Below are 21,600 nucleotides of genomic sequence, written 5' to 3' on the forward strand. Positions count from 1 at the left end.
TCCACCCTTTGTGTGGGGGCCAGGGTGGACTTGTCTGTGTTCACCAAGAGGCCCAGAGTGGCGAACATGCCGGTGATCACACGGACATGGTTGCAGACTTGTTGTTCCGACGTGCCCCGAATCAACCAATCGTCTAGATACGGGAACACGTGGATACGACTGCGCCGAAGCTGCGCCACAACAACTGCCATGCATTTCGTAAACACTCTCGGGGCCGTGGACAAGCCAAATGGGAGGACTGCAAATTGGTAATGCAGAGACCCCACAAGGAAGCGAAGGAAACGTCTGTGGGGTGGCCAGATAGCAATGTGGAAATACGCGTCCTGCATGTCGAGGGCGGCGTACCAGTCTCCCGGATCCAGGGATGGGATAATGGTCCCCAAGGAAACCATGCGGAACTTCAACTTCACCAGGTACTTGTTGAGCTCTCGCAGGTCGAGGATGGGCCTGAGGCCTCCCTTGGCCTTGGGGATCAGAAAGTAGCGGGAATAAAACCCCTTGCCTTGCTCGTTCTCCGGCACCGCCTCTATAGCCCCTTTGCGGAGGAGCGTCTGCACCTCCTGCCGAAGGAATTGCTCGTGAGAGGGGTCCCTGAAGAGGGACGAGGAAGGGGGGCGGGGAGGAGGAAATGAAACAAACTGCAGGCGGTATCCCGACTGCACCGTGCGTAAAACCCAGCGGTCTGATGTTATTAGGGACCACGCCGGGAGGAAAAAAGAAAGGCGGTTGGAAAACGGGGGGACAGGATCCAATGGGGAAACTGTTACTGCGCCCTCGGGCGCACCTTCAAAATGAAGGCTTGGGACCAGGCGGGGGCTTAGAGGAGCCTTGGTTTTGGCCCCCTTGGTTCCCCGAATGCCTGCGCCTTCCGTTCCTGCCGCGGCGCCTGTTAAGGTCCTGCCGCTGGCGGAACTGGAGATACGGCCTGCGCTGTTGTTGCTGTTGCTGCGGCCGGAAGGGTCTGCGCTGCGTCACTGGAGTGTGCATCCCCAGTGACCTCATGATGACGCGGTTGTCTTTTAGATTCTTTAGTCTAGGGTCTGTCTTATCCGAAAACAGCCCTTGGCCTTCAAAAGGAAGGTCCTGTATTGTGTGCTGGAGCTCCGGCGGAAGGCCGGAAACCTGCAGCCAGGAGAGGCGACGCATTGTTACACCCGACGCGAGGGTACGGGCAGCCGAATCCGCAGCGTCCAGAGAGGCTTGCAAGGACGTGCGTGCGACCCTCTTGCCTTCCTCTAAGATGGCCGCAAACTCCTGACGAGCGTCTTGTGGCAACAGCTCCTTGAATTTGTCTGCTGCCACCCAGGAGTTAAAGGCGTATCTACTTAACAGGGCCTGTTGGTTGGAGACCCTGAGTTGCAGCGCCCCCGCCGAGTACACCTTACGGCCGAGGAGGTCCATCCGCCTAGCCTCCCTGGATTTGGGGGCTGGAGCCTCCTGGCCATGACGCTCCTTATCATTGACAGATTGGACCACCAGGGAACACGGAGTCGGGTGTACGTGGAGGTACTCGTAGCCCTTAGAAGGAGCCATGTACTTCCTCTCGACGCCCTTCGCAGTGGGAGGAATGGAGGCCGGGGACTGCCAGATGGTGGTGGCGTTGGCCTGGATGGTCCGTATGAACGGCAGGGCGACCCTGGTGGGAGCGTCTGCGGAGAGGATGGTGACAATAGGGTCCTCTACCTCCGAGACCTCCTCGGCTTGTAGACTCAGGTTTTGGGCTACTCGCCGTAGGAGGTCCTGGTGCGCCCTGAGGTCCAGCGGGGGGGGGCTGTTGGAGGAGGTCCCAGCCACCGCTTCATCAGGGGAAGAAGATGAGGAGACCCCCGGCAAGAGGGTGTCTGAAGGGGGGTCTCCCTCGGCCCTCGCCTCTGCCTCAGGAGCCAAAGTGGAGTCCTGTTGCTTGGATCCTTCCTCCCCATCCGGGGAGGGAGGGGGGCGAGACAACGAGGCCTCAGGTGCCCTGCGCTCTGCAGTCGGCGGCCTAGCAGGGAGCTGTTGGGGGCCCTGGGCCTGATGATACGCCCAGGGTGTCCAGAAACCCCATTGCTGTGGGGCTGCGTCCTGCTGTGGAGGCTCGCTGAACAGCGCCGCCTGCCGGTCGGTGCCCAGCGCGTACCCACTGTCCGCCAGCGAAGACACGGACGGCTGCCTCGAGGGCCATGGCGGAGCGGACCCTGGATGGTAATGGTCCGCGCGGGCCGGCACGGGCGATCGTCTCGGTGCCGGGGACCGGTGCCGGGAGTCGTAACGGTGCCGGGAGCGGGACCGAGTTCTGCCACGGTGCCGGGATCTGGATCGGTACCGGGCGCCGCTTCGGTGCCGGGATCGGGACCTGCCACCGGTTCGGTACCGGGAGGTCGACCGGGACCGGGACCTGCCACCAGCTCGGCGCCGGGAGGTCGACCGGTGCGGCGAACGTCTGGATCGGCTCCTGGACTCGCGGTGCCGGTAACGGCGGCTGGAGTCCGACCGCGATCGTCTCGGTGTCGACCGGCGCCGCGAGTGCGACCGGTACCGCTGAGGGGAGCGGTGCCGGGACTGCGAGCGGCGGCGGGATCTGGAGCGACCCTGACGTCGGGACCTGGAGCGAGAACGAGAGTCCCGGGACGGTGCCGACATCATAGGCTTGCCTCTGGACACAACCCGCACCGGAGGTACCGGGGGTGGTAGCTGCGTGGGCTCGGTCAGGGCTATGAGGTCCCGTGCCGAGGCGAAGGCCTCTGGTGTAGATGGCACCACTATCTCAACCCCAGATGTCATGGGGGAGCTTGGCGGCACCGGACTCGACGGACCCGCCGGGCCCGGAGTCGACGGTGCCGGCGGGGCCGCGGCCGATACTGAGGCCGGGCGCTCCACTCGGGTGTGCCTGGCCGGAGTAGTGGACTTCGACGGCCTAGGCTCTGTCCCCGGTGCCGGAGAAGGTCGGTGCCGGGGAGTCTTCTCGGTGCCGGTGCGATCCGGTGCCGGCGCCGACATCACGGCCTGCGAAGCCGCCGGGTCAAGTGCCGCTTCCAGGAGGAGAGTCCGGAGCCTTTGATCCCTCTCCTTCTTAGTCCTTGGCTTAAAAGCCTTGCAGATGCGGCACTTGTCGGATCTATGCGATTCCCCCAGGCACTTCAGGCACGCGTCGTGGGGGTCGCTCGTGGGCATAGGCTTCTTGCAGGCCGCACACTGCTTGAAGCCCGGCGAACCAGGCATGAGCCCGGTGCCGGGTGCCGGGAAGGGCTAAGCCCCCGGCGAAAAACTATTTACAACTACTTAACACTTAACTACTACTATCTAACTAACAGTCTAATTAACAACTACAATAGAGATAACGATAGAAAAACAAGGAGAGCTAGGGACGTGGAGGACAGCTATGCCGCGCTCCACAGTTCCAACGACCGACACGGCGGTAAGAAGGAACTGAGGAGCGGGTGGGCCGGCAGGGATATATATTGGGCGCCATGGCGGCGCCACTCCAGGGGGCGACCTGCCGGCCCACTGGAGTTGCTAGGGTAAAAAGTTTCCGACGAACGTGCACGCGCGGCGCGCACACCTAACTGGAATGGATGTGAGCAATCACTCGAAGAAGAACGTTAGCTTCAGTTCAATGAGCTTGTAGTTGGCCTTTTGCCAGCTTCTCTATGAGCTTGCTCATGAATGGGAGGTTTGACACTTGGCAATAGTTGGCAAGAACTGAAGTATCCAGGGTGGGTTTCTTCAGTGTCGGTTTGATTATTGAGTGTTTGAAAGAAGAGTATCTCTGAATGAGGTGTCAGCACTTTTAGACAGGATTGGTACCCCTGACTCAAGGGTAGCAGGTTGGGATTCACAAATCTTGGATTGAGAATTCTCTAGGGTACCTAAAACTTCTTGAAGAGTGAGTGTAATGAACTCTGGGAATGTAGCTGGGATGTTCGTTGGTGGGTGCAGACAGAGTGGATCCATGCGGTTTGAGATGGCTTCCTAAATGTAAGAGACCTTTTCTGGAAATTCAGATGACCATTCTTTGCAACAATTGTTGCTCAGCTCTCATGCAGATTGTAGGCATTTAGGACTGATGAAGTGATTTACCACCTTGGGGTAGTGTTTGGCAGTCTCAGTGGAGGCTGATATGAAGGTTTTGGGGCTGTAATATAGCCTCAACATAAGCTTTAAGAATTTATGTTTCGTCCTGTTGGAATCAGCCTTTGTTTTCCACCATTGGTGCTCAAGTTTCTGCCTCTCTCTCTTCATCCAGTACAGGGTGTCTGAAAACCCAGGAACATCTGTGTGGGCCAGTGTGTCAATGGCCAAGACCAGCACAGAATAGTAATAATTAAGACTAAGATATTGTCATAGTTATTTTTAGTAAAAGTCATGGACAGGTCACGGGCAATAAACAAAAATTTATGGGAGCCTGTGGCCTGTCCATGACTTTACTAAAAATAAATGGGGGGGGAGGGCAGGACTAGGTAGGGGGGAGGAATGACAGCTGGAGTCCCATAGAGGGGTGGAAAGACTGACAGGCAGAGCCCCCTGCCATGGTGGGGGGCACAGCCCTTGCCACAAGGCCCTGGTTCTAGCCCCAGTTGCAGAGCAGGGGTGCAGTCCCAGCTTCAGCCCCTGAGAATTGATGCCGAAGAAGATGTCACAGAGGTCCAAGTCACGGAATCCATGACTGATGTGACTAATTTTAGCCTTAGTAATGATTCATCAAATCCTCAGTTCCTCCTCCCATGAGTGGGATGCTGTTGCCCCTCACCAAACTTTGTAACATAGGTCCCCAAAATGTGGGGCGTGCCCCCTAGGGGGGAAATGGAGGAAATTTTTGGGGGGGGGGCATGGAGAGGCTCAGGCCAGCTCCCATGAGGGGTGGGGTGAGAGCACCACCCAGCCCTGTTCTACACCGCCAACTCTGCTCCAACTCCAGCTGTGACTCCGACTCCACTCCCAGCACCAGCCTTGGCCCCTTGACCGCAGCCCTGGCCCGTTTCCACCTCCCAGCTGCAGGTCCATTCTTGGCCTCAGTCCTGCCCCTCCCGTCACGGTTCAGTTCTCAGTCCTAGACCCACCCCAGCTGCAGCCTCAGCCTCGTCCCCCGTACTCCCGTCTGCACACCCCCATTGGGTGCTGTGGTCCTGCTCCTGGCCCCTGAGAAGTGTGATAATAGGGGCAATGCGGGGCATGACCATGAAAAGTTTAGGGTCAACTGCTTTACAATTTGGAGTCCACAAGACTTTGTGGTCGAATCAGGATCATTTGTCTTTCTTATTGCCTGGATGCTGAAAAGTCTCTGACCAGGCCCTTAATCAGGTGATGCTCTGTCCAAGATTGTGGCTGAACTGTAATGTTCTTTATATCCAGGACAAAGATCGGATTCAGCATACATAGAGGCTGAAGGTCTCCTTTTCTGGAAAATGTCTCTTCTTCTGAGATTCCAAGCATCTTTGCCTGAAAAAGAAGCTCAGCCATGATCTTTGTGTGGTATAAGATTGCTGTCTTCCTTGTTTCCTCTAGCAGCTGGTGGCGTATATGCCTAGCAACTGGAGCCTGGGCTGGGATTCTAAAATGCAAAGCACCAGCTGCCTTTGTGAAGAAGAGTGCAGAGCCTTTGAAAGGGAGATCTTTAATTGCTGTCTTCACCTTCCCAACCATGCAATATCAAAGACCATAACTAGGATGCTATCCTTATGGTGACAGAAGTTGCTATGTATCTAGCTGTTGTATTGGAGGCACCTAGAGTGGCCTGGAAAGATGTTAGGGCTACCAATTGCCCTTCAGAAAATTTCTGACTTGCACTTTTTCTTGCTCTCCTGAAGAACGTTATTAGCAAAGTCTAAGACCCTGCACCAGTTCAAGTAATTATATATTACTAACAAAGGGTAATGGCAATTTTTAATTGCTGGCTAATTGATCAGTAATTAGAGACACTTTGTCCTCCTGCCTTTTGGTGTAATTTTTGGTTGCTACTTTCTATTTCTCTCATTGGCCACCATGACAAGAAAGTGAATCTAGTACACAAGGAATTATGGGTACCATCCTCCCTCTGAGAGTATCTAATACAGTTTATCCGCTTTCTTAGATGTCAGTGCAACTGATGCTTGAATGATCCAGATGTCCTCTGCCAGTTCCAACAAGGCTTCATTGATAAGTAAAACCTGGCAACTATGCATGGAGTATATCTAAGAGCTTGCAGGAGCTCTCCAGTACCACCTCCACAGAAGTTTCTATTCAATTTTCTATATGGTGGACCAAGTCCTGAAACTTTTATAACTGGTTGAGAGGGAGCTGAAGGAACCATTGCCTCACCTGGTGATGAAGTAGCAACAGCCACAGATGGACTGAGCGCCCATGGAAGGATGCTTTTCTTTTGATATCTCTGGTAGGTGCTCAGTGTGTTGCAGTGCAGTTTGAGAAACAATACCTTAACACGGTACAGGAGAAACGGTCCTAATTCTGGAGTGGATGCAGATGCAGGTTGTCCCAGTTGTTGTGAACCCAGCATTCCAGTAGGGCCAGCAGTCTGTTATAGAGGAAAAGGCCCAGAGACAAGGTGGATGCCACCATAAACGACTGCCTGTCTCTGTAACACCTAGATCTTGACAGAGGCTCTCAAATCTGAGTCTTAAGGGTCATATGAATATGAATTCAGGGAATAATCAGGAGATTCTTCTTTATTTTGTTTTGAATCAGATAAAGAGACAAAGCAGTCCTCATCCAAAAGAGGGGTTACTCTGTTGGGGTATCTTAGAATCCACCCCTAGATGTGGCTCAACCTGTGTTGAAGAGGTACTCAGATCCACAGCAGCAGTAGTAGCTGGCACTCTAGAGGAGACATTCAGGACCAAGGACAGCAACAGTGAGTCTGGTTCAGCTGATACTTGATGGTGGTCTCCCACTACTGCAAATGATCTCAGTTAAAAAAATATTGCCTTGAGAAGTGGAAAAGGGGATTATAGCGCCAGAGTGTACTCTGCTGATGAATCATCAATACTGCACTCTCTGTTCCACCCAAAGATGGTGCAAAGGGTCCAGCACTGCTCCCTTGGGGATCCAGCAGTGCCTGAAGCAGGCAACGAAGCCCCCTTAGACTGGGAGTAGTAAGACAATTTCAACCACTTTACTCAGGTCTGTAGCAGGTGAAATACCTTTATGCTTCTCAGAGAAATGATGATCCTTTCTATCCCATCCAAAGTTTACTTAGGGATCTAAACAATCCTACCAGAGTCCACAGCCAGGATTCTCTTGGAGGATGGGACTCAGGAATTAGCTGCTGATCTAAAGTTTTACTAGAGCACTTCTGGACCTAGGGTAAGCTTTTTGGGGATGGGGGGACAGGGAAGTTTCTTTGCTTGCACAGATCTAAGGCAGGCTACAGAGCAGTCTAAAAGGAAGTTTGAGGGGAACCTCTCTCAACTTCTGGTCCTTTTTGAAGAGGACTACAGATGGAAAACCTTATCAAATCTATGTCCTTTCTCTGAGACAAAATAAACATCTTGTGTGGCCATCATTAAGCAGCATGGGGGAGGAGGGGCAGGTTTTAAAGTCAGGAGACTTAATTCAGTTATGAGTAATTCCCTGTATTAAGAGAAAATATTTTCCCTTGAAGAAGAAAAATAATTATATCTAATATTCCTCACCATAATCCTAATCCTTGCACACATATTTACAAGTACCTACAAGGAAAACAGTTTACACAAGCACATTAAGGCCTGGACACTGCCAAGGTTTCGTCTCAGAGCCACAAGTAATAAGAAGGAAATTAGAGACAGCTGAGCCCACTTCACTCTTTAAGCCGGTGAACTGAACAGAAGGACACTCAGGTATGCAGAGCCCTAGTGGATGCTGCTGGCCAAAAGACAGGGCACATGCATACCAAGAGTGGATAACATATGGACAATCATGTAACAAATCCTTTTTGGAAAACCCAGTCCACTCCCTTGTATAGTCCTTTTTCACTGCTCAGCTGAAGGGCTTAATTGAAGTTAGGCAGACTCTGCCATACTGAATGGCAACAGCCTCTGTCTTTTGGCTTCTCTTTTTACAACTGAGGTAAAGTACCACTGCCAGAATATCCAATCTCTGAAGTTTTTTTTTTTTTGAAGGCTGGAGGGCCCAAGCTCCCAATTTTCCCAGTGAAACTACAAATTATACAGTTAAGAACGGGCTTCTCAGTAAGCTTCTCCTCTATGCTAAAATACCATTTCAAATGAGATCTACTCATATTTAAACAATTGAGAGCTATGTAGACATTGCCCTGCTAAGGTAAATATTCTTACTTGATTTGCTCTTTCAAGAATGCTGATCAGCTCAGACGCAATCTTCCAGTCATTCCTAGTGACAAGCGTTACAGCCTCCCCTGTGCGTCTAAGAGAAAAATACATTCTTACTCTTCAAGAGAAGAGAAAACTACATTGTTGGACACTTCCTACCAGTATATTCTTGAAACAGTAACAGAATTAACTTCAGAGGATACACCTGTTCCTACAGCAAACTAAAGCCAAGCCAAAAAAAATAAAAAATCTGATGCCAGTCCATTTTGAAGGAGACTAGATGTCTGCTTAGAAACAGAGTGTAAAACTTCAGCTAACTAGAATAAAAAGGCATAAAAAGCTAAACTTGTTCAAGGAGAGGAGAAAGTCAGAAGCGCAAAGTATTGAGATTTCAGAAATAACTTTGCAATTTGTAAATTAAGTTTTCATTAACAGAACTGGTAGAAAGGCTAGACTCCTTGATGGTGTTGCTTTTATTATACAAACTGATTTATTGCTGTCCCATTAACATCTTTAGGCCTGGTACTTAATTCATTCATGTAGAAAACTCATTTGACAATTCATTTCTGAATATGGTATGTCTATAAACTATTCTGGACCACTTTGAAAAAGGTTAATATTTAGTACAATACTAACACACACTAATCTGAAGTCTTCTAGAAAACTAAACATTGAGCACATTAAGCCAAACTCAGAAAAGCACAAAATGGACTCACAAGTGGTTAGGTGAATTCACACATTGCAAGAGCAGCCTGCATGTTTGTATTCTGTCTAGCCTGAAAGGATCTCTTCCCTTCTCCCAACGAATTATTCCAGTCAGAGGCAGGAATAATCTCTTGGGGAAAATGCGTTCAGTGACAATCCTAGGGGTGAAACATGGTAATAAATCCATAAATGGGGTACTACAACCCAGCCTCCATCCTGCTCCTGTCAGCGCTATTACTTGATGGAGTACCTTCTCTACTGGCCTGAAGCCAAAGAAGAGACCAGACAACTTCTCTGAGCAATTTACAATAGCTCCAAGGCACCACAAGTGATTGGTGCCTTCTCGTGCTGCTGGCCACTGGTTTTCAGAATTTGGCCCATTGTCTGTGTGTCTCCTGTATGTTTTTTCTTCACTGAATGGAATTTGTGCACAAGCTTTCCAAGCAGACATTTACTGTCACGCTGCCTGGGCTAGGAAGAGACTGGACTTCTCTCTGCTTCACCTGTATATCCTAGAAAATGTTTTCTAGCTTTATAGTTACTCCTCTGCAGCAACTGCAGTGAATTGGTACATTAAAAAAAAAAAAAAGTAGTCGTCTGCAGCTATGCAATCAGTTTTGGCAATGTGCTGCTGAATCTTCTGTCCTGCTTCTAGACTTTTAAAGGAATCTTCAGATTCCTTGAATTTGGCTGTACAGAGCAGAAACATATATACATTTGAAGAGTTCACTCCTAAGTCTCATCCACATTAGGCACAAATGAGTTATCAGACATTTTATATTCTTATGTCTTGTCCATAAGAAACAATTTGCAAGACCATACCTTTACGGGTTACAACATTAGTGCTGCATTAAATGTTCCCTAAACACACTTACTACTAATCACTTATGTGTTTCATCTGTAGATCTAACAGCACTCTAATTAACCAGGTAGATCATCACCATTTTACAAATGGGAAAATGGAGGCACAAAGGTTAAGTGACTTGCTCTATGTTAAAGAGCAACTGAATGTCAGAACTGAAATCAGAAATCTGGTCCCATGGTTCCTAGTCCATGCCTCATCCACTGGACCGTGCTGCAAGACACGTTGACTACTTTAAAACTTCTTTACTTCCTCTTATTGCTAGAGAATGACATTTATGAAATTTGAAGTATTAAAATCAATATGAAAGTCTTTACAGTCAGTTCTCATTCTGCCCAATACTACTTTAAAAAGGATAACGTTTACATGGTAAAGTGCTTTTTCTGACATTGAAATACTGTAACCATATACATCAATAGTTTAAAAGCAGTGCAATTTCCATATATAAAGAGATACAGATATGGAATATATATTTATTTTATAAGAACAAATCTGCACAATACATTAAAATGAACTCCCTAGAATAAAATCCAAGAAACATACTAATATAGAAGCATTAGGAAAATGCCTATCAACAAAGCTCCGACCCATGAGAGGCTCAGTACAGCCTTCTTAGGCAAACTGTGCCTGTCTTATGTCACCTCAGTAAAGCATCTTCATTAGCAGCAGCTGTTCCTTTTTGTTAAATCAGAAGTTCCCAAACTGGATCACAATCCCAAGTGGAGTAACTCCATCAGCACATGGGGTTGCAGCAATCCCAAGTATGCAGAGGTTGATGTTTTGCAAAATGGTGCCCCCGCACAGTGTGACCCCACACATGCAAGGTCACGCTGCACAGAGGATGTTTTTAGCTCTGCAAAATGGCATCCTCCATAGTGTGACCTCACACACTCCGTATGTGTGTGAGGTCACACTGTGTGGAGAGTGCCATTTTGCAGAGCTAAATAACATCCTCTGTGTGATGTGACCTTGCATGTACAGTGTGCATGAGGTAACACTGCAGAGAGGATGCCATTTTTAAATGGCATCCCCCATGCTGTCTGGGGACGCAATACATGTGAAAACGAGGTTATGTAGGGAAAATGAGAACTGTTGAGTTCATTTTATATAATGGAATCATTTGTCCATCTTCTAGACTTTTAAGCTTCTTTAGGGTCCTTGGATTGGCTGTATGCAGCACCTGTTCAATTGTTCCCCCAAACTGACTGCCATAACGAAGGTCACGACCCCACAGAGGTCATGATTTCTTTTGGGATGACTAATACTATATAAATGTAAAGTTACAATATTCTTGCCATCATTATTATTTGATTAAGGTAGAATGGGAACAGGTTTAGAGCCCCACTGTACTGCCAGTGACAGTCGTGAAACTGGAGCAAAATGGCTACAACTACCAGCAAGAAGTTCAGAAATACCAATTATATTTCAAATTCCATCTCCCAGTTTCCTATGGGGACAAATATTTACTCTGTGATCTTTCATTTTACTTCTGGTGGAATTCCACACCAAAAAATTAAAAATTCTGCAGCAAAATATTTGAAAATTCTGCAAAATTCTGCACATTTTGTCAAAATAACAATATATTCATGCCTGTTTCAATTATCTTGGTAATTTATTTCAAAATATCTGTCAGCAAGTATGTCTGTAACAGTACAGAGCAAAAAAAAAGATTCTGGTAATTTTTTTTTTGACAAATAGATTCCTTACTAGGCATATTAATACAGAACTTTGTATAATTCATTTAAATTACAATACAGAACTGTATTTCCTGCACCTGTCAAAAGGAGTGCAAAAGTTTGGGGGAGTCAGAGGTAACAGAGGAGTTGAGGGAGCAAGGAGGAGCCTAGGAGTGAACTTGGAGGGTGTTGGGTGTGGGTAGGAAGTTTTTTTTGGGATATGTGTGGGATTGTTAGGGTGTTGGGAAGCCTCCCCCATGCAGATCCTGGCTGACCTCAAGCCTCTCCCATTCAGTCAACCACATCTGCCCCTTTCCCCACACCCCTTATCCCCATGGGTCTCTGCAGCCCCCCTTCCTCATCCCCATGCTCAACACTGTCACCCCACTAGCTCCTGAGCCCATGTTCCAGTCTGTCCCCCTGACTAGCCATTGTTAACCCCAGTCTGTGACCCCCCCAGCAGCAATGTGTACTCCACTCTGTCCTAACCTGGCTCCGCAGGCAGGGGGCTGTGATGAGCTTCTACTCTTGAGGGAATTCTGCAGCACTGGGCATAGAATTTTGTATTTTCCTGCATAAAATACATTTTGCTTAAGTGCTGCAGTTCCGCCTTTTTCCCCACCAGAGGCCGCTGTGGCACTAGAACAGCCAGCATGAATGCAGCGGCCTCAGGTGGGAAAAAGCAGAACTGCCGAACTTGGGCAAAAAAAATTTTTTTTTAAGCAAGACAGAGGAATGCCGCACATCCGCAGACGTGCAGAAATCCCTAAGGAGTATCATTTGCAGTAAGAACAACTGGCATCTTAATTTTAAACTTACTTCAAAATCATAATTATATCTTTAATGGAGAGAGTGTTTCCCTATGAACTTAATCACTTCCTGTATACAGACTAATAATTTAAATGGCACTTGTTTTATAGGCATTATTGGCACACTTTTTATGGCTCAAGGCTAAGAAGAAATCAGAAACTAGCTGCAGTCTTTATATAACAAATACCATACATCACCAAATGCTGACAGAAGGCTATATAGAAAGTATGTTTTTTCATCTTATTTTTTTTGTTAAATTTCTGGAGTTAATCTGGCATTCAAACCTTTCTTTGAAGCCAACAAGCTGTATGACTGTAGTAAGGTGCAACTCTTGACATGCAAAATGTGCTTGTTGAGGGAATTCCTAGGGAGCTGACAGAGAATTTTTTACAGTAGTTTACACTGTAGAATAGATTTAAGACAAGGAAATATTAATCTATAACATCTTAAAAATATGACTCTACTCAGGTTTAAACCCATTTTCATTTTTTGTTTATAACCCAAATAATTACCAACCTCACATCAGAACCCTGATGTGCTAATTGATTTCAAAATACACAATGCCAGAAATGGAACATTAGTATTTGAAATGTATCTTGGTATACACATCATACTCTGGAAGCATCATTTATGTTGATCTCACATTGCATCAGCAATAAGATTTATATTATCTATTGCTCAAACATCTTAGAAACCATGTATTAAAAATGTACATTAAATAAAAATGTGAGTAATTCTAAGCAGCAAGCTTTAATGTCATTTTTAAAAGATGAAAGATAATTTAGTTCATACATAGAAAAGCCACTTACCCTGCTCGTCCAGTACGACCTACTCTATGAACGTACTCTTCAATGTTCCGAGGAAAATCAAAGTTGAAAACATGAGTAATATCCTGTACATCAAGCCCACGGGATGCTAAATCTGTAGCTATTAGTATTCTCACTCTTCCTGCAATAAGCATGTATGGAAAATATACATTGGTCTTTTATCTTGCTTATCTATCCACCTTCAATGCTTATATGCCCCCCATTATCCTAGTATCAGAGCACACAATCCAGTGTATTTAGCCTTGCAGCACCAACTGATGAAAATAATTTCTATTACTACCATTTTACAAATGAGGAACTGAGGCACAGAAAGACTTGCCCATCCCACAAGAAATCTAGTTGATCAGCAAACTGAACTCAGATCTTCCAAGTCTTAAGTGAGCATCCCAACAACTGGACTAGCCTTCATCTTAATGCCATTCTCCTTAGCAGGACACAATCATGGACCAGGTGGGTTTTACTACACGAAAACCACCACCCAACAAACATTTCATACTCAGATAGCCTTCATTCTAACAAAATACTGTTTTTGTTTTTTTTTAAATTCCAAAATATAAGAGAGAAGTCAGCAGTACTTTAACCTGTCATCTCATTTTCACTCATGGCCATTTCAATTTTTAACGGATAAAGCAACAACTTATCTCCTCTTCCATACATGTTTTTCTAGCACTTGTATTAATGTACCAAATACTATTAAAAATATTCTGAGTCTTACTCCCACACATTTAACATTGAAGTAAATTTTACTTTTAACTGCTCTGTGTTACAAAAACCACTATGCTACTGGTGTGGATATTAAGTTTTATATAGTATATTCTGAAACTGCCAGGCTCAACTGAATAGCATTCAAGGGCAATACTTGCCTTTCTTAAAGTCATCCAAAGCTTGTTCTCGATCACACTGTTCTCTGTTGCCATGAAGGGACTGAACTGGAATTCCTTGAAGACTAAAATCACTTGATAAGTCATCAGCTCTAAAATTAGATAGAGGTACCTTTGAGTACTTTAAAATGCACGAGGAATGAACCACTAGCAAATAGGAATGCTTATGTTCATAACTATCTTAGTCTGCTCTAGTTAAGAAGAGACTTATTGTGACAGTACTGGAAGTGAGCACACCTACGCAAATATATATTTGGTGAACTTTTTCAAATGTCAATATCAGAATTGATATTCAGATCAGAGTTGTTGCCTAAGTTTTGAGGGGCAGCTTGGGAGACAAACTAGAGTGACGGTAAATACTCGTATAGTCCCTATCACAGTAGCATTTGAAAACCTCACATGTATTTATAGATTTATCCTTACAATACCCTTGGAAGACAGAAAAGAACTTATCTATTTTACAGGGGAAGAACTGAGGCACAAGGATTGAGGGACTCTCTGAATACTACACTGCAGAACTACAACAGAACTCCAATTCAATGGCTTACCGACAAGACTATCCTTCCTTGTGATCACCTTTAAAGAACGTGTGAAAAGAAAAAAAATAATGGAGCCTACTTCACACCTTTAGTAGCTCAAGGGCATACTAAAAACAAGCAGATACCATTTCAAAATTTCTCTCACTTTTGGCACACATGCAGATGATTTAATGGGTTCCCTGATCCTTTAATGGTAGAAAATGCTTCTTTGGGCCAGAGTGTAAACTAATATTCTTTCTACAATGTAGTTCATGAACACGTATTGTGAAGGTTTTTTGCTACTTTCAGCTTCAGATTAATATCTTGTTAAATAATGGAAATGTTTCAAAGTATTTAGAATATGTTTAACAGAAGGTACCTTTATTCCCTGTATTTGAAGGATAATTATTGGGATATTCCTCATGAGGATAAAACAGTTTCATATTTCCAATTACTCAATTCCAAGTGAACATCCTCATGAGAACTCACTGTCCAGGGTGTTTTCCCTACCAGTCCAGGAGTGTAGCTCTACTTCAATGGCACGTACGTTAGGAAAGTCTTCTATTACTGAAAAATCTTTTATGTACACTCATATCACATACATCAATTGGATAGATTTTACTAACTTTTAATCAGGGAATGAGGCTTTTACCCAAATAGAAAGCCCTGGTCAGAGAATATTTCTCACCCCAAAATAGCTTCCCACATAATTCAGGAAAAACAATACTTTTAGCCTTATTACAGGTCATTTATTATGAACTGAAAGTGCTATATGCACCGCCGCACACATTTATTCAGAGAGTAAACAAAAACCATAGACTTCCTCTTACAACAGAACTTGCTTTCAATAAAGTGGTTTCAGCTCTAAAATGCTACTTACTAATGAAGAGATCTAACTAAATGATACTGCATCTTTTACTCAGGATACTTCCCCTATCAGTTAATTAGAACAAAGAATGTGTGCAACTGAAACGTTTTCTACTTCTAAATGAACATATATTGAGGAAAGCTCATGCCCCATTTTTACTTCCTTCAGTCAACATTCTACATTATGTATTGTTTTACAATAAAGATTGTGCTAAACCCAATTTAAAGAAAATTCATAGTCTTTTAAAAAGTGACTCACACCTCTAGCTTTGTTTCAAGATAAGAAACTGCACTTCTGGTGTGGAGAACTGAACAGCTTCTGAACAAGGTAAAACTGCCCCAAGAAAACTAGTTATGACTAAGGTTAAGATTTTGTCATAGTTATTTTCAGTAAAAGTCACGGACAGATTGCAGGCTTGGGGGGGGGGGGGGCTTACTGAAGACTGAGAGTGCAGGAAAATGAGAGCCTGAGCTCTGCCGCAGAGGCGGCCTAGAACTACAGGGGTCTCTGCCCCCAGCAGCAGAGAAAGCTTCCCCTGCTTGCTGACAGCTCCAGCCCCAATGCCTCGGGCTATGGTAGAAAATGTCATGGATGTCTCTGGAAGTCACAGAATCTGTGACACTCTTAGCCTTAGTTATGATATTCAGTTAGGACACAGCATCTTCATATAGTAGTCCCCCAGTAAATATCTCATACTGTTATAGTTGAATAAAAAGGTTTGTCATGTCTACGTTCAATATTGATTCTAGTATACATCAGTCAAGAGAGAAAGTATATAGTCTTATAATAGTAAATATGACTACATTAGCAGAGTATCCTAAAAGGAAATCAGATTTTTAACACATTTAAAAGCGATACTTTAGTAATATGTAAGCAAAATTGTGATAACATACAAAAAGACACAAAAATATCTGAACAGACTAAAAGTATTGGAAATAATTTAAGGTATTATTATTTTAGGACAGAGGTCTCCAATGCGATGCCCGCTGGTGCCATAGTGCCCACGGGGGCATCTAAATGCGCCTGCGTCCTGGTCGGCGGTGGAGCATCCGCGAAATGCCACCGCAATTCTGCAGCGATGCCTCTCAAAGACGTCACTTGCCGCCGAAAAGCGACGTCATCGAGAGGCATCGCCACCGAAATGCTGCAGAAATTCGGCGGCATTTTGGCAGGTGCTCCACCGCCACCACGGTCCTTCATCTGGCGCCTGTCAGACGAAAAGGTTGGGGACCACTGTCTTAGGAGGTATATCAATTTGAGATCTATTTTAATTAAAAAATTTAGAAGTAATTTCAACTATTTTGCCCGGCAGAGTCCAGTCAATTAGTAGTTTAACAACCACATATTCTAATGCCTGAAAATATTCCTCTCCCCTATTATTCTGTAAAGGATTTAGCCTAATAGGAAACTGACCATAGTCATTTTCACAGCATCTAGAAAATGCTGTCAATGCATATAACATGAAGAGAAACATTTTTCATTAATTTTGTTATAGTAGTCTTGGGTGTTACATGCTACAACAGGTAGTTGTCATACATTGTCATGTTCTAGGGTGTAACCCTTGTCCAGTGAGGAGTTGTGTCATCACTTGCCCTGAAAATATAAGTGCCTTAAAATGCTCCACAGCTATACCTCCCTTATCTGGACGCTCCCACACACCAAACAGGCATGCAATGAGTATCTATGTTATAAACCACCCTGGTTCCATAGCTCTGACTCCAGCAGCCCACTTGTTATACCACAGCCACACTCCGGTCTCTACCAGCCTTGGTTATGATTGGGAAAATGAGCCCAACACTCTCTAGTGCTGAATTTTCCCAAAACCATGTGCTTTGCTATGTCCAACACTTTCCTTGGTAAAAGTGACCATAATATAATTAAAGTTAACATCCTTGGGGTGGGGAAAACTCCACAGGGTCGCAACACTGTAGCATTTAGTTTCAGAAAGAGGAACGACACAAAAATGAGGAGGTTAGTGAAACAGAAATTAAAAAGGTACAGTACCAAAAGTAAAATCCCAGCAAACTGCACGGAAACTTTAAAGACACCATAATAGAGGCTCAACTTAAACGTATACCCAAATGTAAAAAAACATAGCAAGAGATCCAAAAAAGAGCCTCCACGGTTAAATAACAAAGTAAAAGAAGCAGTGAGAGGCAAAAAGGCATCCTTTAAAAAGTGGAAGATAAATCCTAATAAGGAAAATAGAAAAGAGCATAAACTCTGGCAAATGAGGTATGAAAATATAATTAGAAAGACCAAAAAAGAATTTGAGGAACAGCTAGCCAAAGACTCCAAAAGTGATAGCAAAATTTGTTTTAAATACACCAGAAGCAGAAAGTCTGCTAAGTAACCAGAGGGGTCACTGGACGATCAAGATGCTAGAGGAGCACTCAAAGACGATCAGGCTATTGTGGAGAAACTACATGAATTCTTTGCATTGATCTTCACTGTTAAGGATGTGAGGGAAATTCCCAAAACTGAGCCATTCTTTTTGGGCGACAGATCTGAGGAACTGTCCCAAAGTGAGGTGTCATAACAGGAGGTTTTGGAACAAAATTGGTAAACTAAACAGCAATAAAAGTCTCCAGGACCTGCTGGTATTCACTCAAGAGTTCTGAAGGAACTCAAATGTGAAATTGCAGGACTACTATCATTTAAATCAGCTTCTGTACCAAATGACTGGAGGATAGCTAATGTGATGCAGATTTTTAAAAAGGGCTCCAGAGGTGATCCTGGTAACTACAGGCCAGTAAGGCTCACTTCAGTACCAGGCAAACTGGTTGAAACTATAGTACACATAGATGAACATAATTTGTTGGAAAATAGTCAACATGGTTTGTAAAGGGAAATTATGCCTCACCAATCTACTAGAATTCTTTGAGGGGGTCAACAAGCATATGGACAAAGGAGATCCAGTGGATATAGTGTATTTGGATTTTCAGAACGCCTTTGACAAGGTCCCTCACTAAAGGCTCTTAAGCAAAATAAGCCGTCATGGGATAAGAGGGAAGGTTCTCTCATGGACTGGTAACTGGTTAAGAGATAGGAAGCAAAGGGTAGGAATAAATGGTCAGTTTTCAGAATGGAGAGAGGTAAATACAGGGATCTGTACTAGGCCCAATCCTATTTAACATATTCATAAACGATCTGGAAAAAGGGGTAAACAGTGAGGTGGCAAAATTTGCAGATGATACAAAACTACTCAAGCAGCTAAGACTAAGAGATCCAGACTAACACGGCTACCCCTCTGATACAAAACTAGTTAAGATAGTTAAGTCCCAGGAAGACTGTGAAGACCTACAAAAGGATCTCACAAAACTGGGTGACTGGGCAACAAAATGGCAGATTAAATTTAATGTTGATAAATACAAAGTAATGCCCATTGGAAAACAATCCTAACTATACATATATGATGATGGGGTCTAAATTAGCTGTTACCACTCAAGAAAGATCTTGAAGTTATTGTGGATAGTTCTCTGAAATCATCCACTCAATGTGCAGCAGCAGTCAAAAAAGCAAACACTGGGAATTATCAAGAAAGGGACAGATAATTTAAGACAGAAAATATCATAGTGCCTCTATATAAATCCATGGGATGCCCACACCTTGAATACTGCATGCAGATGTGGTTGCCCCATCTCAAAAAAAGGATATACTGGAATTGGAAAAGGTTCAGAAAAGGGCAACAAAAATGATTAGGGGTATAGAATGGCTTCCGTATGAGGAGAGATTAATAAGACTAGGACTTTTCAGCTTGGAAAAGAGGCGACTAAGGGGGGATATGATTGAGGTCTACAAAATCATGAGTGATATAGAGAAAGTAAATAAGGAAGTGTTATTTACTCCTCCTCATAATACAAGAACGAGGGGCCACCAAAGAAATTAATAGGTAGCAGGTTTAAAACAAACAAGAAAGTATTTCTTCATGCAATGCACTGTCAACCTCTGGAACTCCTTGCCAGAGGGTGTTGTGAAAGGCAATACTATAATGAGGTTGAAAAGGGAGCTAGATAGGTTCATGAAAGATAGGTCCATCAATGGCTATTGGCCAGGATGGGCAGGGATGGTGTTTCTAGCCTCTGTTTGCCAGAACCTGGGATTGTGTGTCTGTTCATTCCCTCTGAGGCACCTGCCACTGGCCACTCTCAGAGGACAGAATACTGGGCTTGACGACCTTTCGTCTGACCCAGTATGGCCATTTTTATGTTCCTGGACCATTCAGAAAAATAAGGTTTGTTCGGTCCTGTAGAGAGACAAACTACACAGCTCAGTGCTTTAACTTGAGTTAACAATCACTTCAATTCAAACAGCACTCGGTTGATTTAAGTTTATTAACAAAAGAAGATAGGATTTTGAGTGAGTCCAGGAAAGCTTCTGGCACTGGTGCATGTGGCGAGCATGCACACCTAAGTTGAATGGACATGAGCAATCACTCAAAGATGAACCTTAGGAAAAGCGGGCTCTGCTAGCGGATTCCATCCCAGACCAAAGACAGTAGAGAAAGAACTGAGGTCAGTCAGAGCTTACAGTGCTACATGTACGTTCCACGTACAGTGTCACAAAGGGGCAAGTGCAAGTGTGGTCCAAAGGGAACTGCTGGTGAAGAGTATAGAAAATCTTAAAGCCCATTTTAAGTAAACACAGTGCAGACACATTCCAATGCATATTTGTTTTATGATACCAGAGAACTTGCGTAAAATACAATGGTCATGTATAGTGCTGGTGAAATACAGTAAGTCAATATTAACACTACAATGTGGTTGAAAGTAATTGAGTGTCATAGTAATTTTGATCTGAGAATAACTGATTAATTTCTAAATAATGAGTTTACAGCAAACTAGACGAATGTAATATTGGTTAAACAATTACATACGTAAGTTTCTTTCCCACAAATATGAGGACTTTATCCTTAGGCTTCAGAGTATCAATGAAGTAGCGTGTAAAAGCTCTCTTTTCTTCTTCTGGGATAATAATAACTTTCTGCTCTACTGTATTTACTGCCTGTGAAATATGAAAAAATGATGGTAAGTAAAAACAAAATCTGAACAAAATTACTTCAGTCCAGTTAATTAATTCTCACATTACAATACCTCAGGCCACCGACTTCAAAACTGATATATTTGATTTTGTCAATAAATGACACCAGGAGAGACTCTTAAATAGTCTATGGTGATTATGTCAAACTCTAGAAAGATAAGTTTGCTATTCTTCTCTAAGCAGAACTGGGAAGAAGCAAGTTAACTGTAAGCTTCAGAGGGCAGGCACATGCTTATGTCTTGTTAGTGAGAGGCAGTCTGGAGGAGTTTGCTCTAGATCTACTTCTGTATTGTTTCAACATCCTTTTGACTAATTGTCTCATCTGATGAATCTTGGGGGGGGAAAAAGTATTTCCAAAAGGATGACTTGTGTCATTTGACTGAAGAGGAGAGGGAAGAGACCTACTCACTAACTCAAAAACAAAACAAAAAAAACAAAACATAACTTTCCTCCAGCAAATATGGAGGTTGAGATAAAATGGCTGATCTGGGCATCTGTAGTCCATGCTGCTAGGCAAACATGTCTTCAGGCCACTGCCTTATAAGCCATAGCTCGACACAAAATTTAGAGTCTAAGAGGGAAGCCAAACACAAAGACAGTCGCTAAATGATCTCTTTCGTAGTACTGACATTAAAGTCCTTTCTCCATATGGGAACATTGTCCAGGAGGCTAACTTTCCAAGCAAGAAAGGCTCTTGCAAAGGATATGAATATCTGAGGCCTGTAAAGATGCAATAGAAGTTTGGTAACATTGAGAGTACAGATTCCAGTCTGCTGTTTTTGGGAAGGAACGTCCTGTCATAGAATATCAGGGTTGGAAGGGACCTCAGGAGATCATCTAGTCCAACCCCCTGCCCAAAGCAGGACAAATCCCCAGTTTTTTGTTTTTTCTTTTCAGACCTCGGTTCCCTAAATGGCCCCCTCAAGGATTTGAACTCACAACCCTTGGTTTAGCAGGTCAATGCTCAAAACACTGAGCTATCCCTCCCCCCTGTACAAAGGTAATGTGGCAATTACCACTATGAAAAGTGGTGATTGCCACATTACCTTTGTAATTATTAGTAGTTTCTGGTTGCACTCAAATTGTGCTAGTTGCTATACAGGTGGAAAGGCACATTCCCTACCCAAAGATACTATGGTCTGGAAAAAAAAAAAAGACATGGCAAAGAGGAAA

At 44.3% G+C, this 21,600-nt stretch overlaps 1 protein-coding gene across 1 annotated transcript in view; it reads right to left on the minus strand.

The window, feature by feature from the left end:
• The window catches only part of DDX43 (DEAD-box helicase 43), a 60,327-nt gene that overhangs the window by 3,019 nt on the left and 35,708 nt on the right, over positions 1-21,600 (minus strand). The window contains exons 15-20 of the mRNA XM_050950749.1: positions 20,264-20,391; positions 13,980-14,093; positions 13,103-13,237; positions 8,247-8,334; positions 6,392-6,490; position 5,811 (exon numbers count right to left, since the gene is read on the minus strand). Of these exons, the coding sequence (XP_050806706.1) occupies position 5,811; positions 6,392-6,490; positions 8,247-8,334; positions 13,103-13,237; positions 13,980-14,093; positions 20,264-20,391 (565 nt within the window). The remainder of the gene's footprint in view (positions 1-5,810; positions 5,812-6,391; positions 6,491-8,246; positions 8,335-13,102; positions 13,238-13,979; positions 14,094-20,263; positions 20,392-21,600) is intronic.

The sequence above is a fragment of the Gopherus flavomarginatus genome, chromosome 4 (assembly GCF_025201925.1).
Source record: "Gopherus flavomarginatus isolate rGopFla2 chromosome 4, rGopFla2.mat.asm, whole genome shotgun sequence".
Classification (NCBI taxonomy): Eukaryota; Metazoa; Chordata; order Testudines; family Testudinidae; genus Gopherus; species Gopherus flavomarginatus.